The sequence below is a fragment of the Ooceraea biroi genome, chromosome 6, assembly GCF_003672135.1.
Source record: "Ooceraea biroi isolate clonal line C1 chromosome 6, Obir_v5.4, whole genome shotgun sequence".
NCBI lineage: Eukaryota > Metazoa > Arthropoda > Insecta > Hymenoptera > Formicidae > Ooceraea > Ooceraea biroi.
The window spans coordinates 13615481-13634629 of NC_039511.1; the positions used below are offsets into that span (position 1 = coordinate 13615481).

Genomic DNA, 19149 nt, shown 5'->3' on the forward strand with positions numbered 1-19149 from the left:
TGATCCTGTGCCATTTACTCTTCCGATTGTGAGTTTGATTAGAAATTAAATAGAAGTCAATTGCAAGTAAACTTAAACTTTCTCTGCAATAAATTAATATTTTGAGATTACTGATATACTGATCAAATTATTTATATATGTATATAAAAAATTGGTTGAGTGGAAAGGATTCATATGGATGTTCTAGCAAAATTTAAATGCAAAACTTTGTATTAATTCTTAATTTTGTTAAAATAATCTGCACGGAATTCCAGTCAACCCAATAGATAAGGATGTAAAGGAAAGAAATGTAGGGATCGAGATATTAATTTAAATCTATATTTCATATCATTTTCCACTTGCAAACTGTAGCAGACTATCAACAAATCATCATATATAAATTGTACTAATTATTGATTGTTACATAATCATTTAAACGCAAGTTTTACATGACCTACGTTACAGATTATAAAGTAATATTCATTCCGATTGACATAATATGTTTTAGAATCTATATGCGCAAAATGAGATGCATATTTACTTAAATATGTACGTCTGTATACATAGCGTATTAAAATAGTATGAAATCGAATGGCGACGATATATTAATATTTATTACATAAAACAAGTTTTAGCTAAGACACAATATGAACAAGTTTTAGCTAAGACACATATGAACTTTATAAAATCATAAGAAGTCTTATTTTATTTAATCCTTGCCATATATATGTATATGGCATTATATATGAATTTCACAATAATAACACAATTACGTATATTTACAAATTTTGGTCTTTTACCTTCGAACTTACATAATTTTCGCAAAGCTTTCTTATACATCATAGTTCGTTCAATTCTTTGCAATCTTCAAACCTTGCATATTTATATGCTGGAAGACTAGATTAAAAAGTATTCATAAAATTTAACAAACCCTAATAACACTTATGTACTTAGATTGGTATAAGAGTCTGTCTATAATTACTCTTGCTGTTAATCCATTAATACTTGTGCATAATGTACTATTAATGCCCATTTCTTCAAATAGTTCAGTGTTTGAAGTGACATAAGGGAAGCAATTTGATTAGAAGTTATGCACCAAAAGATCTTACAATGCAATTTATATCTTAATACAGCCTCCCTAGTTGGCGTCTTTTATTAGTTTTCATATATTTATCTTATCAAAAATATATGCGTTCTTTTATATTAAATAATCATTTTTACAATTTATAAAGTTATATATTTTTAGTTAATATATGTTTATGTATTTTCAGTTATATATATAAATAAAATAGATTAATGAATAGAATAGATTATTAAGTTTTTGATCAAATATTATTTCTTTAATATCGAAAATAATTTTAACTTGTATACACTTCAAATACTGAGGACAGTAAAAATAAGTTTTAAATATCTTGCATCTATCGCTTCTCTGTGAATTGTAAATGAAGCACAATATTTCATTCTTTGAAAACTAGATCTCAGTTCTCTCATTTCCATTTCTACATTATTCATTCTTCCATTTTTAAGATGAGTAAAGATTAATAAGTTGTTGCCAATACTACTTCTTCTTACAGAGCTTTTACCACGAATAAGTTTATGAATATTCTCGAAATTATTTAAAATTAAAACGCTGATAGAATAAAATAGATACATTGCAAAAAACAATTTTGATTCGTCGCTGCATGAACAAATTGTATACAATGAAAGTACGTGTTTGCATAAATTTATAATATTAATATATTAAAATATCAATGCAGTAAGATATCGTTCATTTCTGATACATAAATATCTCTATTTTAATCTGCCTCAGCTGCCTTGTTCATCTTTGATTTTTAGCGGAATGTTGCATTTGTTTTACTCTTCAGTAAAAATACTCATATTTCTCACAAGAATCGACACCATGTGGAAATACTTTTTCATATAAGGAACATTGCTTATATTAAGAAAAGTGTCTGTTATATCATCAATCATCAAGATTATACTTTACAAATACATATTAGATACAGATAATTATTCTTAATTTAGATTTATATCTCGTAATTTTCGTATTACCTATTCGTAGTTTTAGTTGAAAACTGTTCTTGTCTAAGCATAGCATAATTCCTTATATCATAATCTCATCAAATGATTTCATTATTAAAACCAGAAGGCGCTGTTTTCATTTTTTTATCAATCGGAAATCCGACTCTGGATCATGAATTCATTTTACCTTTCGCGACATCAAATCGTTATCAAATGCCGTGATCATTCGTGATATCCTTCTGCGCCATAAATACAACATCGACCCAAACGCGCATAGTTCTGACTAGGTGCCATGAGGTGGTAAAGTCTAGACGAAGTTTTGACGATGAAGTGAGGAAGGTTGCGGCGATCGAACGGTGTTCACTGGAATAAACGATGGTTCGTATTTGATCGCAAGCGGAAAACGTTGTCTTACTACAGCGATAACACATCCAGAAAGGCCCGCGGTATAATTTACTTCCAAGTAAGTATCAAGTATATACAGGGTGGGGCAGTTAAGGTGTTACAGACTTATATCTCGGAAACGAAGCATTTTAGAGAAAAATGTTTCAGACAAAAGTTGCAGGGTTGGAAGGGGGCCACTCAGTGGAGGTAACAGAGTGGTCATTCGTGGTCATTTTCAAGGTCATTTAAAGGTCAAGTCCAATTTTTTAAACAGAAACCCATACTTTTTATTGCAGATTCTGATTCTCCGTCGAAAAGTAAGTAACTTTTGTTGGAAACATTTTTTTTTTAAATGCCCTCCTCATCCCGAAAACACAGGTTCAACCTTTGGTGGACCAATGATAATAACTCGCTTTATAACGGACACTGAAGTTTTTTTTTTGGTATTTTACTGTTTACCGTCAGCATTAGCGTTACCCAGTGTGCACCACGTGGAGGTAAACTGACGGTAAACAGTAAAATACTAAAAAAAAAACTTCAGTGTCCGTTATAAAGCGAGTTATTATCATTGGTCCACCAAAGGTTGAACCTGTGTTTTCGGGATGAGGGCATTTAAAAAAAAAATGTTTCCAACAAAAGTTACTTACTTTTCGACGGAGAATCAGAATCTGCAATAAAAAGTATGGGTTTCTGTTTAAAAAATTGGACTTGACCTTTAAATGACCTTGAAAATGACCACGAATGACCACTCTGTTACCTCCACTGAGTGGCCCCCTTCCAACCCTGCAACTTTTGTCTGAAACATTTTTCTCTAAAATGCTTCGTTTCCGAGATATAAGTCTGTAACACCTTAACTGCCCCACCCTGTATATTTGATTTTGTCATTAATGAAAATTTGAACATTTATCACAAAATTAATCGGAAATATTAAGATATTAATCAACATTAACGCATTGTAGTCGATCGAAGAAGTCTATGTGGATCACATGAACACCGTTCGATCGCCGCAACCTTCCCTCACTTTCATCGTCAAAACTTCGTCTAGACTTTACCACCTCATGGCACCTAGTCCAGAAGCTATGCGCGTTTGGGTCGATGTTGTATTTACTGGCGCAGAAGGATATCACGAATTTGATCACGGCATTTGATAACGATTTGATTGCTCGCGAAGTAAAATGAATTCATGATCCAGAGTCGGATTTTCCGACTTGATAAAAAAATGAAAACAGCGCCTTCTGAGTTTTAATAATGAAATCATTTGATGAGATTATGATATAAGGAATTATGCTATGCTTAAGACAAGAACAGTTTTCAACTAAAACTACGAATAGGTAATACGAAAATTACGAGATATAAATCTAAAATAAGAATAATTATCTGTATCTAATATGTTATTTTGTAAAGTATTATCTTGATGATTTGATGATATAACAAACACTTTTTCTTAATATTAAGCAATGTTCCTTATATGAAAAAGTATTTCCACGAATGGTGTCGATTCTTGTGAGAAATATGAGTATTGTTTACTTGAAGAAGTAAACAAATGCTAACATTCGGCTAAAAAATTCAAAGATGAACAAGGCAGCTGAGTGCAGATTAAAAATAGAGATATTTATGTATCAGAAATGAACGATATCTTACTGCATTGATATTTTTAATATATTAAATATTATAAATTTTAATGCAAACACGTACTTTCATTGTATACAATTTGTTCATGCAGCGACGAATCAAAATTGTTTTTTTGCAATGTATCTATTTTATTCTATCAGCGTTTTAATTTTAAATAATTTCGAGAATATTCATAAACTTATTCGTGGTAAAAGCTCTGTAAGAAGAAGTAGTATTGGCAACAACTTATTAATCTTTACTCATCTTAAAAATGGAAGAATGAATAATGTAGAAATGGAAATGAGAGAACTGAGATCTAGTTTTCAAAGAATGAAATATTGTGCTTCATTTACAATTCACAGAGAAGCGATAGATGCAAGATATTTAAAAACTTATTTTTACTGTCCTCAGTATTTGAAGTGTATACAAGTTAAAATTATTTTCGATATTAAAGAAATAATATTTGATCAAAAACTTAATAATCTATTCTATTCATTAATCTATTTTATTTTTATATATATAACTGAAAATACATAAACATATATATTAACTAAAAATATATAACTTTATAAATTGTAAAAATGATTATTTAATATAAAAGAACGCATATATTTTTGATAAGATAAATATATGAAAACTAATAAAAGACGCCAACTAGGGAGGCTGTATTAAGATATAAATTGCATTGTAAGATCTTTTGGTGCATAACTTCTAATCAAATTGCTTCCCTTATGTCACTTCAAACACTGAACTATTTGAAGAAATGGGCATTAATAGTACATTATGCACAAGTATTAATGGATTAACAGCAAGAGTAATTATAGACAGACTCTTATACCAATCTAAGTACATAAGTGTTATTAGGGTTTGTTAAATTTTATGAATACTTTTTAATCTAGTCTTCCAGCATATAAATATGCAAGGTTTGAAGATTGCAAAGAATTGAACGAACTATGATGTATAAGAAAGCTTTGCGAAAATTATGTAAGTTCGAAGGTAAAAGACCAAAATTTGTAAATATACGTAATTGTGTTATTATTGTGAAATTCATATATAATGCCATATACATATATATGGCAAGGATTAAATAAAATAAGACTTCTTATGATTTTATAAAGTTCATATGTGTCTTAGCTAAAACTTGTTCATATTGTGTCTTAGCTAAAACTTGTTTTATGTAATAAATATTAATATATCGTCGCCATTCGATTTCATACTATTTTAATACGCTATGTATACAGACGTACATATTTAAGTAAATATGCATCTCATTTTGCGCATATAGATTCTAAAACATATTATGTCAATCGGAATGAATATTACTTTATAATCTGTAACGTAGGTCATGTAAAACTTGCGTTTAAATGATTATGTAACAATCAATAATTAGTACAATTTTATATGATGATTTGTTGATAGTCTGCTACAGTTTGCAAGTGGAAAATGATATGAAATATAGATTTAAATTAATATCTCGATCCCTACATTTCTTTCCTTTACATCCTTATCTATTGGGTTGACTGGAATTCCGTGCAGATTATTTTAACAAAATTAAGAATTAATACAAAGTTTTGCATTTAAATTTTGCTAGAACATCCATATGAATCCTTTCCACTCAACCCAATTTTTTATATACATATATAAATAATTTGATCAGTATATCAGTAATCTCAAAATATATAATTTATTGCAGAGAAAGTTTAAGTTTACTTGCAATTGACTTCTATTTAATTTCTAATCAAACTCACAATCGGAAGAGTAAATGGCACAGGATCAGCAATTTATCAATTACGTCACTGGAGTGACGGCAAGCGTGCGTTCATCGCATCGACTTTGATTTGATGTCGTCAAATGCGTGCTAGATGCGCGGGAATGCTTCACCAGAAGTGTAGGCAGGGTATTTACCCGTCCAGCAATGCCAAGAGATTTGAAGTGCCGGATGAAAAAGTTTCATGGACGGTCGAGTACCCCGAATACAAGCCGGTCGCGTGTACCGCTGCGGTTCTTCAGGGTAAACCCTGGGCCGATCCGGAGATCAACGAATCCACCTTCGAGCCAAAATGGAACGAGATAGATGGTAACTATCTTTCCCCTTTTTTGCTTGTCCAATTTAGGCTCGGAATGAATGAAAAATTTAACGCAAGAAAAATAAGTTGTGGTTACGCACGCGAGGTTAAAAAATTGATTTTAGAGCAATGTCGCGTATGCCAGACATTTGTGGCATTTAAGGCGCAATTTTTGACAGGCAAAGTGAACCGGAAAAGTTTCACGGGTGACTACGTTGTAAACGCAGACGGGTATCCTTTAAATCCTGTGGGACGAACCGGCATCGTTGGACGAGGACTCTTGGGCCGATGGGGGCCGAATCACGCCGCGGACCCGATCGTTACACGATGGAAACGCGACAATTCAGGACTCGTGGAGACGGACAAATGCACGGGAAAACGCGTATTGCAGTTCGTGGCGATACAAAGGCGAGATTCCGGAGAATGGGCCATACCGGGAGGAATGGTCGATCCGAATGAGACGGTTTCCACTACTTTAATGAGAGAATTCATGGAAGAAGCGTTGAACTTTTTGGAGAAGGACGACGCTGAGAAAGAGGCCTTACGGAACTCTATAAGGGAATTCTTCACGAAACGTGACGAAGTCTATAAGGGATACGTGGATGATCCGCGGAATACGGATAATGCCTGGATGGAGACAGTGGCAATAAATTTTCATGACGAGGACAATGCCGTTATCGGGAAACTCGCGCTGCAAGCTGGAGACGATGCGCGTAACGCGAGATGGATGGACATAAACAGCCGAATAAATTTATACGCCAATCACAGTGAATTCATAAGAAAAATTGTATCGCAACGTGACGCGCACTGGTGAAGCGCAAGGGCATGGTTATAATAAATTACTCTGGAAAAGGATATTGTTAAGAAATTATAAATTAAAAAAATAAATCTTTATTTCTGTACTACGTATTATATACGCTATGTGTACATGCACCTTGCGCACGACGCACATACAGATCAATCATTATCATTATTTGTGTCAAATCACTTGTCACAAAATCTTAAATCTAATACTTGATTGATAAAATGAGATTTTTTAATATAAGAACTTGATAAAGTATACATTTAACAAAAACACTAATTATAATCTGTATTACAATTTCGAAAGCAAGGACATGCAACAACCAAACTTTACGTCTCAATACTACCGTTAATTTTACATATAATCCTTTCATCTGGGCATCACAGTCATGTTTTAACTTAAAAAATCATGAATTTTACGTTATTATTTACAGGTGCAAAGTTCGAAAAATTTTCGTTTAGATCACTTATTGATACATATGTCGGGAGTATATATCATGCATGCGTATATCATAATGATACAATGAAGAATGTTTTAAGTAAATGAGAAAAACTTACACAGGCACGTATGTACTTGCGCAATTACATGTAAACTTGTTTCTAATAATGCGAATGAGAATCAAATAACATAACGTGCACGAATATGGAACTCTCACCTACGGCAGAGAATTTAAACGAGGTATAAATTGAGCAAATATTTATATCGATATTACTCGTTCGCATAATACGTGCTCCTATAAAATATGATAAAATATAATACGTATCCCTATAAAAATACGCAGACAAAAAAGAATGATTTGTCATGCGCTGTACAAAAAGCTTTCAAGAAATTGGCACACTTGCACCGTCCATGTGACTGTACAACGTGACTTCTATCTTACCGGTCTCTCTTACGCTAGCATAACAAAAGTATTTTTATACTCTAACATGGCACACGGCAATCGCTGGTAGCTATCATAATGGGTGCTTGACTAGACTCTCTTAGCCCAAGAAAATCTAAAAATACTTGAGTGGCGTCTTCGACCATTTTTTCGTTATATTCTGCCATTTCGCACGTTTTGGACTTTGCAAAGTTCGCGCTTTGCGTGTGCTCGGTATTTGTACTTGGCGTGTAATCAGTTAACTTAACACGCGTGTAACCCGCCTTGTTCTTGGTTAAATCTGCATCTTTTGAACACGTGTCTGGCATGATGGTGATATTCTTTTTCAAGTTCTCAGCTTTTTCTAGATCAAGCGCGTGTCCCGCTTGCACCTGACCCAATTTCGCCGCTCTGGTGAAATAAGTGCGCGCGATATCGATATTGATTGGTAAACCGCCTCTTCCTTGAGCGTGGAAAACTCCCAAGTTATACAATGCATCAGCATGATCATGCGCCGCGGCATCATTGTAATGTTTTGCAGCCTGAAGGAAAATTATTTATTTATATACACTCGCCATTTCTTGTCGAATATGTTTTCTACTTTTATATACAGATCACAGAAAAAGCTTCGCGATTAGATTAGGTAATTCAGAACTCATGTTTTGGTCCTCATGATTCTAGATATTGTAGTGCATACCTCACTTTGGTCTGCTACAGTTCCGATACCTAATTCATAACATAGACCTAAGTTGAACATACTTTCAGGAGACGACACTTTAGCACCCGCGATAAAGTGCATTAAAGCATCTTTATGACGTTTTTCCTCTAATGCTTTTATACCGTGATGTAATTCGTACTCTGCTACGACTATTTTATGGGTGTTTGCAAAATCATCGGCAACCTTCTTCAATTCCTAAAGATATAGAAAATCTGTAGGAACATGAAGCTTGACATATTTGTTTCTATACATATAGGGATTAAATTAATTAATCTCACAGAAAAAATTTACAGTAGGACTAGATACATGATTCTCATTTATTCCACATATTTATAGTTTTTCCAACATATTTTGTTAAATACATTACAAAGTTTAATTGTAAGATATATCTTACAATGAATAAGTAACTAACAAGCATTATGAAACTGATACACACGAATTAAATCATCTATTAACTTAATCAATTCATTATTTTAATTATTATAATTAAATCAATATTCTACAAAATATCACAATATATACACAAAAATTGATAAACAAACAAAATAGATTGTTATTGAATTTTCAATTTTGTTAGAGAATGTATAATAAAGAAAATGTTCATTAATGCACGCTGTTTATACATTGTTTAGTAATTACAAAATAACAGGTCAGTATTATAAGAAATGTAGCTCTCATGTTAAATACATAATAATTAATTGTATATGTTTGTTTCGAAAATTTAGAATATAAATTGGGAATATAAATATTAATCAATATATTTTAAATTTTCCAAATTTGTCTAAAGAAAACATAAATTTATCGTCGCTAATTTTTATTCTGATTGAATTTTGGCTACGTTTTGGTTATGTGCCAACGTGATCACAGAGTATAATGTCTGCAAAATAACATCCTCACCTCTTCAAGGGTGATAGGACCAAATGGTTCTTCCGCGTTCCATTGCGAGCTTGAATCCTGCCAGCTGGATTTTTTACTGCTTTTCTTGCCAATGCAGTTGGTAACCGGCAAGACATGTCTCGCTTGTATATTTGATATTTGTGCAAGTATCTGGGAGACTCCAACATAGTTAAATAATTTATTCCTTAAGGTCTCCTTACTGTCTCTGTTAAAGAATCTTTTATGGAGGCAAAGCGTTTGGCATACGACCCATCCGGCTGCTAAGGCGCTGGACTAATAAAACACATACATCATATTCGACATTTAGTACATACACTTCTTTACATATCGATGTTAAATAATATTATGTAATTAATGAAACAACGTATTAATAACAAATATGTCTCCAAGATATTTACCCAGCCAAAAGCCTCTGTCCAACTGTGTTTGGCCTTCCACTCGGAATAGTGCTCTTTATCTTTCGTACCGGCGCTCTTTGCCGATCCGCAAAAGCCCTTATCACAAGTGACAAAAACCGGCGGAAGAAATTTCTGCTGGCACGTCAAATTTGTTTTGATTTCATTTTTCGCGTTATCCTGTGACGACTGCGAGTAAACGTTGGTACGACAGACACGTCGCTCCAACGTCTCTCGGATTCCACGAGCTACGGATTTCCACATTATTCTCCCCTTCTATTTCTCGTGTGTTAGGAAGATGATGCAATTCGAGTTTCGAACTAAACTCTGCTTTTAGTTGAACATAAATCGACACCTATGACATAGAATTTCACGCACACTACATCACGAACGAATCGAACTAATGCACTGTAATGCATCGAAACGCGCACCAACGTGCACGACTCATGGCCGCTGCACACTGGGGTGCGATGGGCGATGAGCGATGACCGATATCCAATGAGAGCTCAGCTAGAGATAGAGACGCTTGGAAAGCAAAGCTCTCATTGGATGTCGCTCGTCGCTAATCGCGTTCGCATGATGTTTTCTTCCGTGCTAGTTGCATTCGTCACAATTGACCAATCAGGATTTGGAAATAGAATAATTATGCCACATTGGTCAAACGGAACCAAAGAGCTTCCTAGATGAAATAAATCTGGGGAAATTTCCTATTATTAAGTTGGTTATATTTTTCCCTTATATCGTAGTTAGTGATCTAACCTATATTTCGCATTTTGTGATCACGCTAGATTGTGGTGCCGACCACATGTGAGTGTATTTGGATACGTGTTTATCTCTGAGAAATCATTATTTTTTAAATAAAAATGGGTAAAAAGTCAAAGATTGGAAAGCAGAGGAAGGATAAATATTACCAGTTAGCCAAGGAAACAGGTAAGTAATGTTAATCATTAATACATACTAAATTATTGAACATGAAACTGACGTTCGTTTTGCGTGTGACGATTAAAATAATTACTAAAACGTCTCAATGTATTGTTCAGGTTATAGATCACGTGCTGCCTTCAAATTAATACAATTAAACAGGAAATTTGAGTTTCTCCAAAAATCGAGAGTATGCATCGATTTGTGCGCAGCACCTGGCGGTTGGATGCAAGTCGCCAGGCAAAATATGCCGGTGTCGTCTATAGTAATAGGTGTAGATCTGTATCCGATAAAACCTGTCCCAGGATGCATCAGTCTCGTGGAAGATATTACGACGGACAAGTGTAGAGTAGCTATCTCACGTGAATTAAAGACATGGAAGGCCGATGTTGTTTTAAATGACGGTGCTCCTAATGTGGGAAAAAATTGGCTCCACGATGCGTACCAGCAAGCTGTGTTAACATTATCAGCTGTTAAATTAGCTACTCAGTTCTTGAGAGCTGATGGTTGGTTCGTGACAAAAGTGTTTCGATCTAAAGATTATCACTCGTTGGTCTGGGTGCTAAAACAGCTGTTTAAAAAGGTACGTTATTTAAAGGACATTTATTTATTTATTATTGTCTACAATTTGTTTACTATAATTCTGATCGTAGGTACATGCCACTAAACCCCAAGCATCGCGTACTGAATCCGCTGAAATATTTGTGGTTTGTCAATATTATATCGCTCCTGACAAATTGGATCCCAAGTTCTTCGACCCAAAGTATGTATTTTCGGAATTGGAAATAGAATCTACAAACAAGCTAAATATTTTTCACCCGGAGAAACAGAAGAAACTTAAAGTGGAAGGCTATCCCGAGAATGACTACACGTTGCACCATAAATTGTCTGCAAAAGAGTTTATTGCCTGTGAGGATGCAATAGCAGCTTTGCAGAATGCCTCCGAAATAGTGATAGATGACGATGCTATCGACAAGCATGAGAAAACAACTCAGGAAATAAGGGAGTGCTGTAAAGATATTAAAGTGCTTGGTCGAAAGGATTTGAAGCTGCTACTCAGTTGGTGGAAAGCATTGAAAGAAGCGAAAGTTGAGGTAACGGAGGAAGAGAAGATCGAGGATGAAGTTACGGAAGCGGCAGCTACCATTGATCCCGAGGAGCAGGAGAATCTGGAAGATATGGAAATCGAGAAGCAAATTGCTGAAGTGAGAAAAGAGGAGGCCAGGGAGCTGAAACGTAAGAAGAAAAAAGCTAACAAGGAGAGGCAAAAATTGAATGAGCGTCTCAACCTGAAGATGATCCATAAGAATGATGAAGGCCCCCAATTAGAAGGAGACGATATGTTTAGATTAAAGCAGATTCAAACTTACGAACAGTTGGAACGAGTGATAGATCAAACGCCTGACGTCGTAGCGGAGAGTGACGTAGATTCGGACAAGGAGGAAAGCAAACCGAAGATTGTTCGTTATGAGAAGGATGCAGGTCACCTGGATAGCAAGGGCTTGTATTATAAATCGGAAGACAGTGACAGCAGTGATGAGACGGATGCTGCGTCAGATGACGATGCGGCTAGTGAAAACTCTGGACTAGGTATTTACGCTTCCAGTATTAATATAATTTTGAAATAAAAAATAAAAGAAAGTAATAATTAATAATAAAAATAAGTAATTTATATTATATATATGATATATCTTATGATAGCTATACCACTTTAATAGAACAATTTTTTCTTTTAATTACATTTAAGAGATTTGTCTTTACATTTTGTTTTTTCACTCTTTGAATCTGTATATTATGAGCTCTATATAACGTTGTTATTGGCAAATAGGTCTGGAGGATTCGGAGGACGAAAGTACAGATAAACCGCAGAAGAAAACGCAATTTACAGATTGTAACAGCAATCCATTGCTAACTGATCTAGATTTTCGCGACAAAAAGACTAAAAAAATTCGGAAAGCGGAACTTTGGTTCGAGAAGGACGTATTTAAAGACTTGGAAAATGAAAATGACGCAGATTATGAATTAGATAAAATGATTGAGCAATATAAGAAGAAAGGCGGACATGTCCTCGGGCAGGAAGAAAAAGTAGAAAATCATGATAAAAAAAACAAACGTAAAATCAGCGAAAATGATGATACAGATTCCGATTATAATGTGGAAGAAGTTATGGCGCCTAAGAAAAAAGTACAAAATATCGGTGGAAAGGACGGCTTTGAAATAGTTTCACGAGAAACTAGAGGTAAGAAAATTCTCTTTTGATAAGAAATTTTACTAAAAATTATACAGTAACACATAAATTACTAGTAAGTAATGCCAATTAAAAAGATGTTTTTCATAATTAATTATATATAGATAAAAAATTGAAGAAGCGAAAATTGACTTCCGGAGATTTAGCACTCGGATCATTATTGATTCAGTCCAAGAAGTCCCGTAGAGACTTGATTGACTCAGCTTGGAATAGATACACGTTCAATGATGAGAAATTACCCGATTGGTTTGTGAAGGATGAGGAGAAACATATGAAGAAGGAGGCACCTGTTCCTAAGGAACTCGTCGATGAGTATAACAAGAGAGTCGAGGATTTGAATGTCAAGCCGATTAAAAAAGTAATGGAGGCTAAAGCGAGGAAGAAGAGACGCGCGATGCGTAAACTTGAGAAGGCGAAGAAGAAAATCGAGGCAGTCATGGATAATGTGGATATCAACGACAAAGAGAAAGCCAAACAAGTTAAAGCGTAAGTGCAATCGTTCGGAACGTCTTATCTAACGAATGTACTGTCGTAATTCAACCTTTGATTTGATTTAGGTTGTACAAGAAGGCTCATAAAGAACCGAAGAAGGAAGTTACGTACGTCGTAGCGAAGAAACACTCCGCGCAAAAGCGAGCCATTCGGCCTCCTGGTGTGAAAGGTCGATATAAAGTAGTCGATCCGAGAATGAAGAAAGATTTACGCGCGGCAAAGGCAAAAGAAAAGACGAAAGGACGGGGAAAGAAGAAGCGAGGTGGTAACAAACCGAGGGGAAAGCCTAAAACCATGAAGAGGAAAAGCAAATAATTTCCATTTCCTAGAAAAAGTATACAAAATTTTTAATTGTTATGAGTTATTCTTATGAGAACTTTATTATACATGATATTTGCATAATTTAATTGTAATATATGCAAACAAGTAATGTTTACAACAGTATATAATAAACTCGAATTTTTAATTCTTTCCTCTTGAATTAGTCTGTTAGTTATTAAATATTTTTAAGTCTCAAAGAAGCGCCGCGTAATGAGCGTTGCGGACACATAAATCACCCGTGATAGGTATTACAAAGTCTACACTTAGATTTTGTTTACATATAAGAGAGAGAGAGGGAGACGTTCAATCTTGTGCCATTCTGTGCAAAATATATGTTGTGTCTAATAAATAGTAGTGAAACATAGTCTCGTTCGCGTTATACGAAATTGATTAAATCTGTCCTTGTTTTATTTCAGGCAATTCTGCTTTGTATGATATGTCGGTGATACGAAAATAGCCTGAGACATTTCAACCCGTAGCAGAACACTTGTCACATCATTCTCAAAGTAGTCGGAGTCGCAAATAGCGAATTGCGCTGTTGCGCGGATTACGCTACGTAAAGAAAGCCAGAGATAAACATCGTTTCGATTCGTGCCGCGAGCAAACGTCCGTTCACGTCCATTAAATCGCTTATCAAATCGCGTCGATAGGCTTCCAGAATGTTAGCTAGAACGTAATCTTGAGAAATACTTTGCAATGCATAAATATTCCACCATCCATTTATCCACCTACGTAAGTCGGCGTCCCCTCCACCCGTTTAAATATCTGATCCGACGTAAACCCCTCCGCGGATTCGTTTCTCGACCGCTCCGCGTGTATATCGGATATTCCGATGTGACCGCGGGCTGACTGCGTAGCATCAGGACGCTACGGTCGATGTCAAGGGCAAGGCCGATGACATCTATAAAGATCGCCTCGCGTCGGCGTCGATGCTTCGTCACTCGCAAAAGTGGCATGAGACGATTTCCACGAGTGTGCAAATGCCAAGATTCGTCATTGAGGGCACGACGCGTCGTTCCGTGTGAAATATAGGTTGCACGGTCCTCCTTCGCCACAATTACACGAGCGCTATTGAACAAAAGCATGCATGCCGTGGCTAACGCGGAGCGTTAATGCAACAGGCTTTAATAAAGTTGCAGCAAAGGTCTGGGACAATTAAATCTCTATTTCTAAACGCACGTGCTCGCGCGCGTAACGGTTTATTCGCGTTATTGAGTTTACGATCGCGTATTCCTAGCTAGCGTTCTAATAGGAGGCGAATATCGGTGATGCACTTGGTTGCAACTGCGTAGCTGCGCGACGGTCGATGTCAAGGCCGGCAGATGTAGAGACCGCTTATTGCAATCGAAGTGACGCACTCTACTATTTCGATATTCGGGGAAAAAGGATTCGATTCACTTGCATACACTTGCGCATATACGTGCAACCAACGTATCGCCACGGCCCATACAGCACGAAAAGATTGTATATATTGCAGGAATCTTCCACCGCAACGTAGCAACATTGCAATTCACTGCGAAATGTTTCTGCAGCATTGCTATGGGATTGCAGGAATGTGAAAATGTCCGCTTTTCGGAACATTGCAACGAAACGTCATAATAATATTGCAATGTAATGAATTTGCAATAATTATAATTATTCATTATTATATATTTTAAATATTTTTATTTATATAACTTCAATATTTTTATTTATTAACATAAATAGACAATTATATGTAATATAACAATAGTAATAAAAAATGAAATAAACATTTTCTCTATTTTTGTTATAAAAAAAGTAACTGTTCGTTATAAAAAAAACTTAAAAATCCTCTTCTTGAGATATTATTTTTCCTTTAATTATGTTAAAATATTTTTCCTTTAATTAAATAATTGAATTTTCTTCGTTTTTGTTTGTATGTTGCCTGTAAAAATAAAATAGGAATTAAAATTCATATATTAGTATAAAATTACATAAAAATATATATACTGCAAGTATGTATAGAATTATATGTAAAATGACATACTTTGATCTCTCAATCTTAACCGAAGCTTGAGCAAGCCACTTGGAAATGCATTCAGCAATTTCTGCATCAGTGGCATGATTGTGTATTTCACGAACAGCTTCTATAACAGAAAAAATTATTTAAAATATTACAACTATTAATATGCAGTTTTCTAATGAATTTCCATAATTTTGAGGTTATAGTGATATAAACCGTGAGATAGGCAAATAGAGTGATTCTCTATTATAATTAACAGATACAAGATTAACAGCACACAAGTGCTATAATTAGACATAATATTATAAAAAAGTACTTACCTTTTTCTTTTACGTAACTACTTTCTTTTAGAATGATGCTCGCGTCGTACAACCACCACGTTCTTTAGATAGTCGAAAGAGACAGACACCGCATGCACATATATATTACCGAGCTCAGATTCTGGTCATCACACATCATTGGTCGAATAGATTTGGACGAATCTCGTTAGGATAGGAAGACTCCAATGTTTTAATAAAATGAATTATTAATATTAATTAATTACAAATTTTGATTGTGCAATGTTTCCGAAATATTAATGTCATGTTGCTACAAGTGTGCTGGTATTTTGCGGATATATATCTCTGCAATGTCTTTGTACTGTTGCATTGCAATTTGCAACGTTGCAACGTTGCTGCAATATTGGTGCAAGCTTCTGTGCTGCATGGGGGTAGGTACGCGAACGTTTCGCTTCTCTGTGTGATTGAATGTTCGTTTTCACATTTAAACTCTGTTGCCCGATGCGAATGTCTGCAGATGTGTCACTCCCTGCACGGTGGAGTGCTTCAGGTGGCACAAAAAAAGACGCTGATATTAATTTAATGGTGAAGCAGCTTGCACACGTACGTGCATCTAGCTCTGCAGAATATTATATCGGATAAATAAATCTAGTAGTTTACATCACCTTTAACTTCAAAAAGAGTAAAACTATTCTCAGCGCAGCAATCCTCGCCTGTCACCGCCTATTTATCGCAGTCAGTTTTACATGCGATGCCAAGTAAATATTTATTACCACGAAATTTGTGACACGATTATGATTATAGTGACGTACGCTACTACTGAATTGACGGGCAAGTCCGTGCGTAAGTTTTTAGCTTATTATTAATATATACAGGGTGTCCCGGGTTTTAACCGACAAACTGCGGGAGCATATTCTACTAGTGGAAATAAGAAAAAATTCTTATATCGAGTTTGCTTAGAAATGCTTCATTACAAAGTTATAAACCAATATTGAAAAGAAATATGAGATAAGTAACGACGGAACATAGTGTAGAATTTGGAAGGTCGAAGATGTTTATGTTACGTGTATTCACGTGTATTCATGTTCACTATGTTGAAACGATTCAGTATGATTGTTACTTTCACAACAGTAGCCGTTAGATTTCAATCGTCGTGTCAACTAGCAATTACCATCAGAATGCCGAAAGTGTTTTCAAATGAGGAATACACCGATATTCATTTCGTGTACGGATTCTGTGACGGAAATGCACGAGCTGCCGTACGAGAGTATCAACGTAGATTTCCTAACAGGAGAGTACCAGATAGATTTAAAGCAACGAATTACTAATTCAGTTACCGAGATGCAACAAAATTTTCAGGAACGTCGTACCGTAACAAATTCTGTACTACGTCGATGTCTAGCTTGTATCGATGTGCAAGGACAACATTTTGAAATGCGTCACTAAATCATTGCGTAGATAATTTATATTTTTGTGAAAAAATCCGTTGTTACTTATCTGATATTTCTTTTGAATATTGGTTTATAACTTTGTAATGAAGCATTTCTAAGCAAACTCGATATAAGAATTTTTTCTTATTTCCACTAGTAGAATATGCTCCCGCAGTTTGTCGGTTAAAACCCGGGACACCCTGTATAAATGATAATAAGCTCTTAATAGAGGGTTTTGCTAAAACAATCCGCTTTCCGGTTAACCTAATACGTTCAAAGAACCGTAGAGAGTTACGATCGACACGAATGGCTCCATCAACTTTAGATTCTGTTTAATAAATCCCCTCAAATCATAATATTCGACGACATATATTTCGTATTTCTTAGAATGCGATACGTAAAAAGGCATCGAGTGTTTGTGTACCTACTTGTATGGCAGGCGCTTACGTCAAGGGCGACCTCGATTTTCCACCATCTCTAATCTGCACGAGGATCGGTCCGAGACAACCATTTAGTCTGATTATGCATTTCAGTCCGTCGTCGGAGTACAGAACTTTGTTGTCTCGCGGCTCACGAAATTAGGCGCCTCGGCTATATTTAGCGTCGTAAGCCATTCGCGGATCTCCATTTCGATACTTGATCGCAATGTTCGTATCAATATATTGCAATTCGGGATGCAGAAATATGCATTTTGCGTTTCACCGTTTAATTTGTTGCGTGACATAAAATCCGTATATCGAAATGTGATCGCCACGGAACAGAATACCCGCGAATGAAACGGACGACAATAAAATTCATTCAATGCCGATGAATCGTCGCTATCGCCATTTCTCGACACGTTAATGTCGATCCGATGCCCGGGTATGTCGATATCCACCTATGAGATTCATCTCCATCGCCTCAGTTAATTCATCATTTATACAGAAGACTGCCGTTGGCTGAGATTGTGCTGAATTAAGGGGGGAGCCTGCTTTAGAACGTTGAAAATAAGGTATAATTTTACGAATTCTTTTGGAGAAACTATACAGCGGATCATTATAAAACTTTGATGCATTTATTAGTACATGTTTAAAGATAAAAAAATTATTTTTTGATTTGAATATATCGCCTGTAGAGGTCGTCCTGGAGGCATCTTAGTGCAGCCGGCATTGTAAATTGGCGAGCATTCTCCTGCCTCCAAATTTCATCCAAACTGAAAAATTGAAATATTTTCTCGTTATTTATGAATTCCCATCGTCGATGAACCTTTAATATTCATAAAAACATTAAGTTAAACAATTATTTTTGCATGAAAAAGTTCAAAAACTTTGCCTAAAAATCGTACTTTTGTGTTGTAAGCTCCACCATTTTGGCACTTTTCAACTTTTTTCTTCTCTCTTTGGTTCATCGACGATGGGAATTCATAAATAACGAGAACATATTTCAATTTTTCAGTTTGGATGAAATTTGGAGGCAGGAGAATGCTGACCAATTTGCAATGCCGGCGACGCGGCTGCACTAAGATTTCTCCAGGACGACCTCTACAAGCGATATATTCGAATCGAAAAATAATTTTTTTTATCTTTAAACATGTACTAATAAATGCATCAAAGTTTTATAATGATCCGCTGTATAGTTTCTCCAAAAACAATTCGTAAAATATACCTTATTTTCAGCGTTCTAAAGCAGGCTCCCTCCTTAATTATCACGATCCAACACTTGCAACATGTGTCTGCGATCGGCAAAGTGATGCAAACGCGTTC

The 19149-nt window shown here is 35.3% G+C and overlaps 4 protein-coding genes across 5 annotated transcripts in view; 3 read left to right on the forward strand and 1 right to left on the reverse strand.

Moving 5' to 3' along the window:
* LOC105276749 overlaps positions 1-5468 on the forward strand; it is a 30477-nt gene extending 25009 nt beyond the window's left edge. The window contains exons 12-13 of the mRNA XM_026970768.1: positions 2341-2464; positions 3345-5468. Coding sequence (XP_026826569.1) covers positions 2341-2464; positions 3345-3533 — 313 coding nt within the window. The 3' untranslated portion in view covers positions 3534-5468. The remainder of the gene's footprint in view (positions 1-2340; positions 2465-3344) is intronic.
* Positions 5469-5572: 104 nt separating this feature from the next.
* LOC105276748 (ADP-ribose pyrophosphatase, mitochondrial) lies at positions 5573-6937 on the forward strand. Its single transcript, XM_011334622.2, has 2 exons — positions 5573-6073; positions 6242-6937. The coding sequence occupies exons 1-2, from the start codon at positions 5848-5850 to the stop codon at positions 6874-6876; spliced, it is 861 nt and encodes a 286-aa protein (XP_011332924.1). The 5' UTR covers positions 5573-5847; the 3' UTR covers positions 6877-6937.
* Positions 6938-10200, reverse strand: LOC105276747. The gene is made up of 4 exons (XM_011334621.3): positions 9737-10200; positions 9339-9611; positions 8421-8636; positions 6938-8265 (listed from the first exon to the last, which is right to left on the reverse strand). The coding sequence occupies exons 1-4, from the start codon at positions 9995-9997 to the stop codon at positions 7786-7788; spliced, it is 1230 nt and encodes a 409-aa protein (XP_011332923.1). The 5' UTR covers positions 9998-10200; the 3' UTR covers positions 6938-7785.
* A 281-nt stretch (positions 10201-10481) lies between these two features.
* LOC105276745 (pre-rRNA processing protein FTSJ3) lies at positions 10482-14434 on the forward strand. 2 transcript variants are annotated; one of them, XM_011334620.3, is made up of 7 exons: positions 10482-10663; positions 10774-11237; positions 11308-12244; positions 12483-12893; positions 13007-13388; positions 13460-13728; positions 14132-14434. In XM_011334620.3, exons 1-6 carry the CDS (start codon positions 10597-10599, stop codon positions 13707-13709), a joined length of 2511 nt encoding a protein of 836 aa, XP_011332922.1. In that variant the 5' UTR covers positions 10482-10596; the 3' UTR covers positions 13710-13728; positions 14132-14434. The 2 variants fall into 2 exon arrangements, with proteins under 2 accessions (XP_011332922.1, XP_011332921.1); XM_011334619.3 differs by lacking the exon at positions 14132-14434 and having other exon boundaries at positions 13460-13875.
* Positions 14435-19149: the final 4715 nt, after the last annotated feature.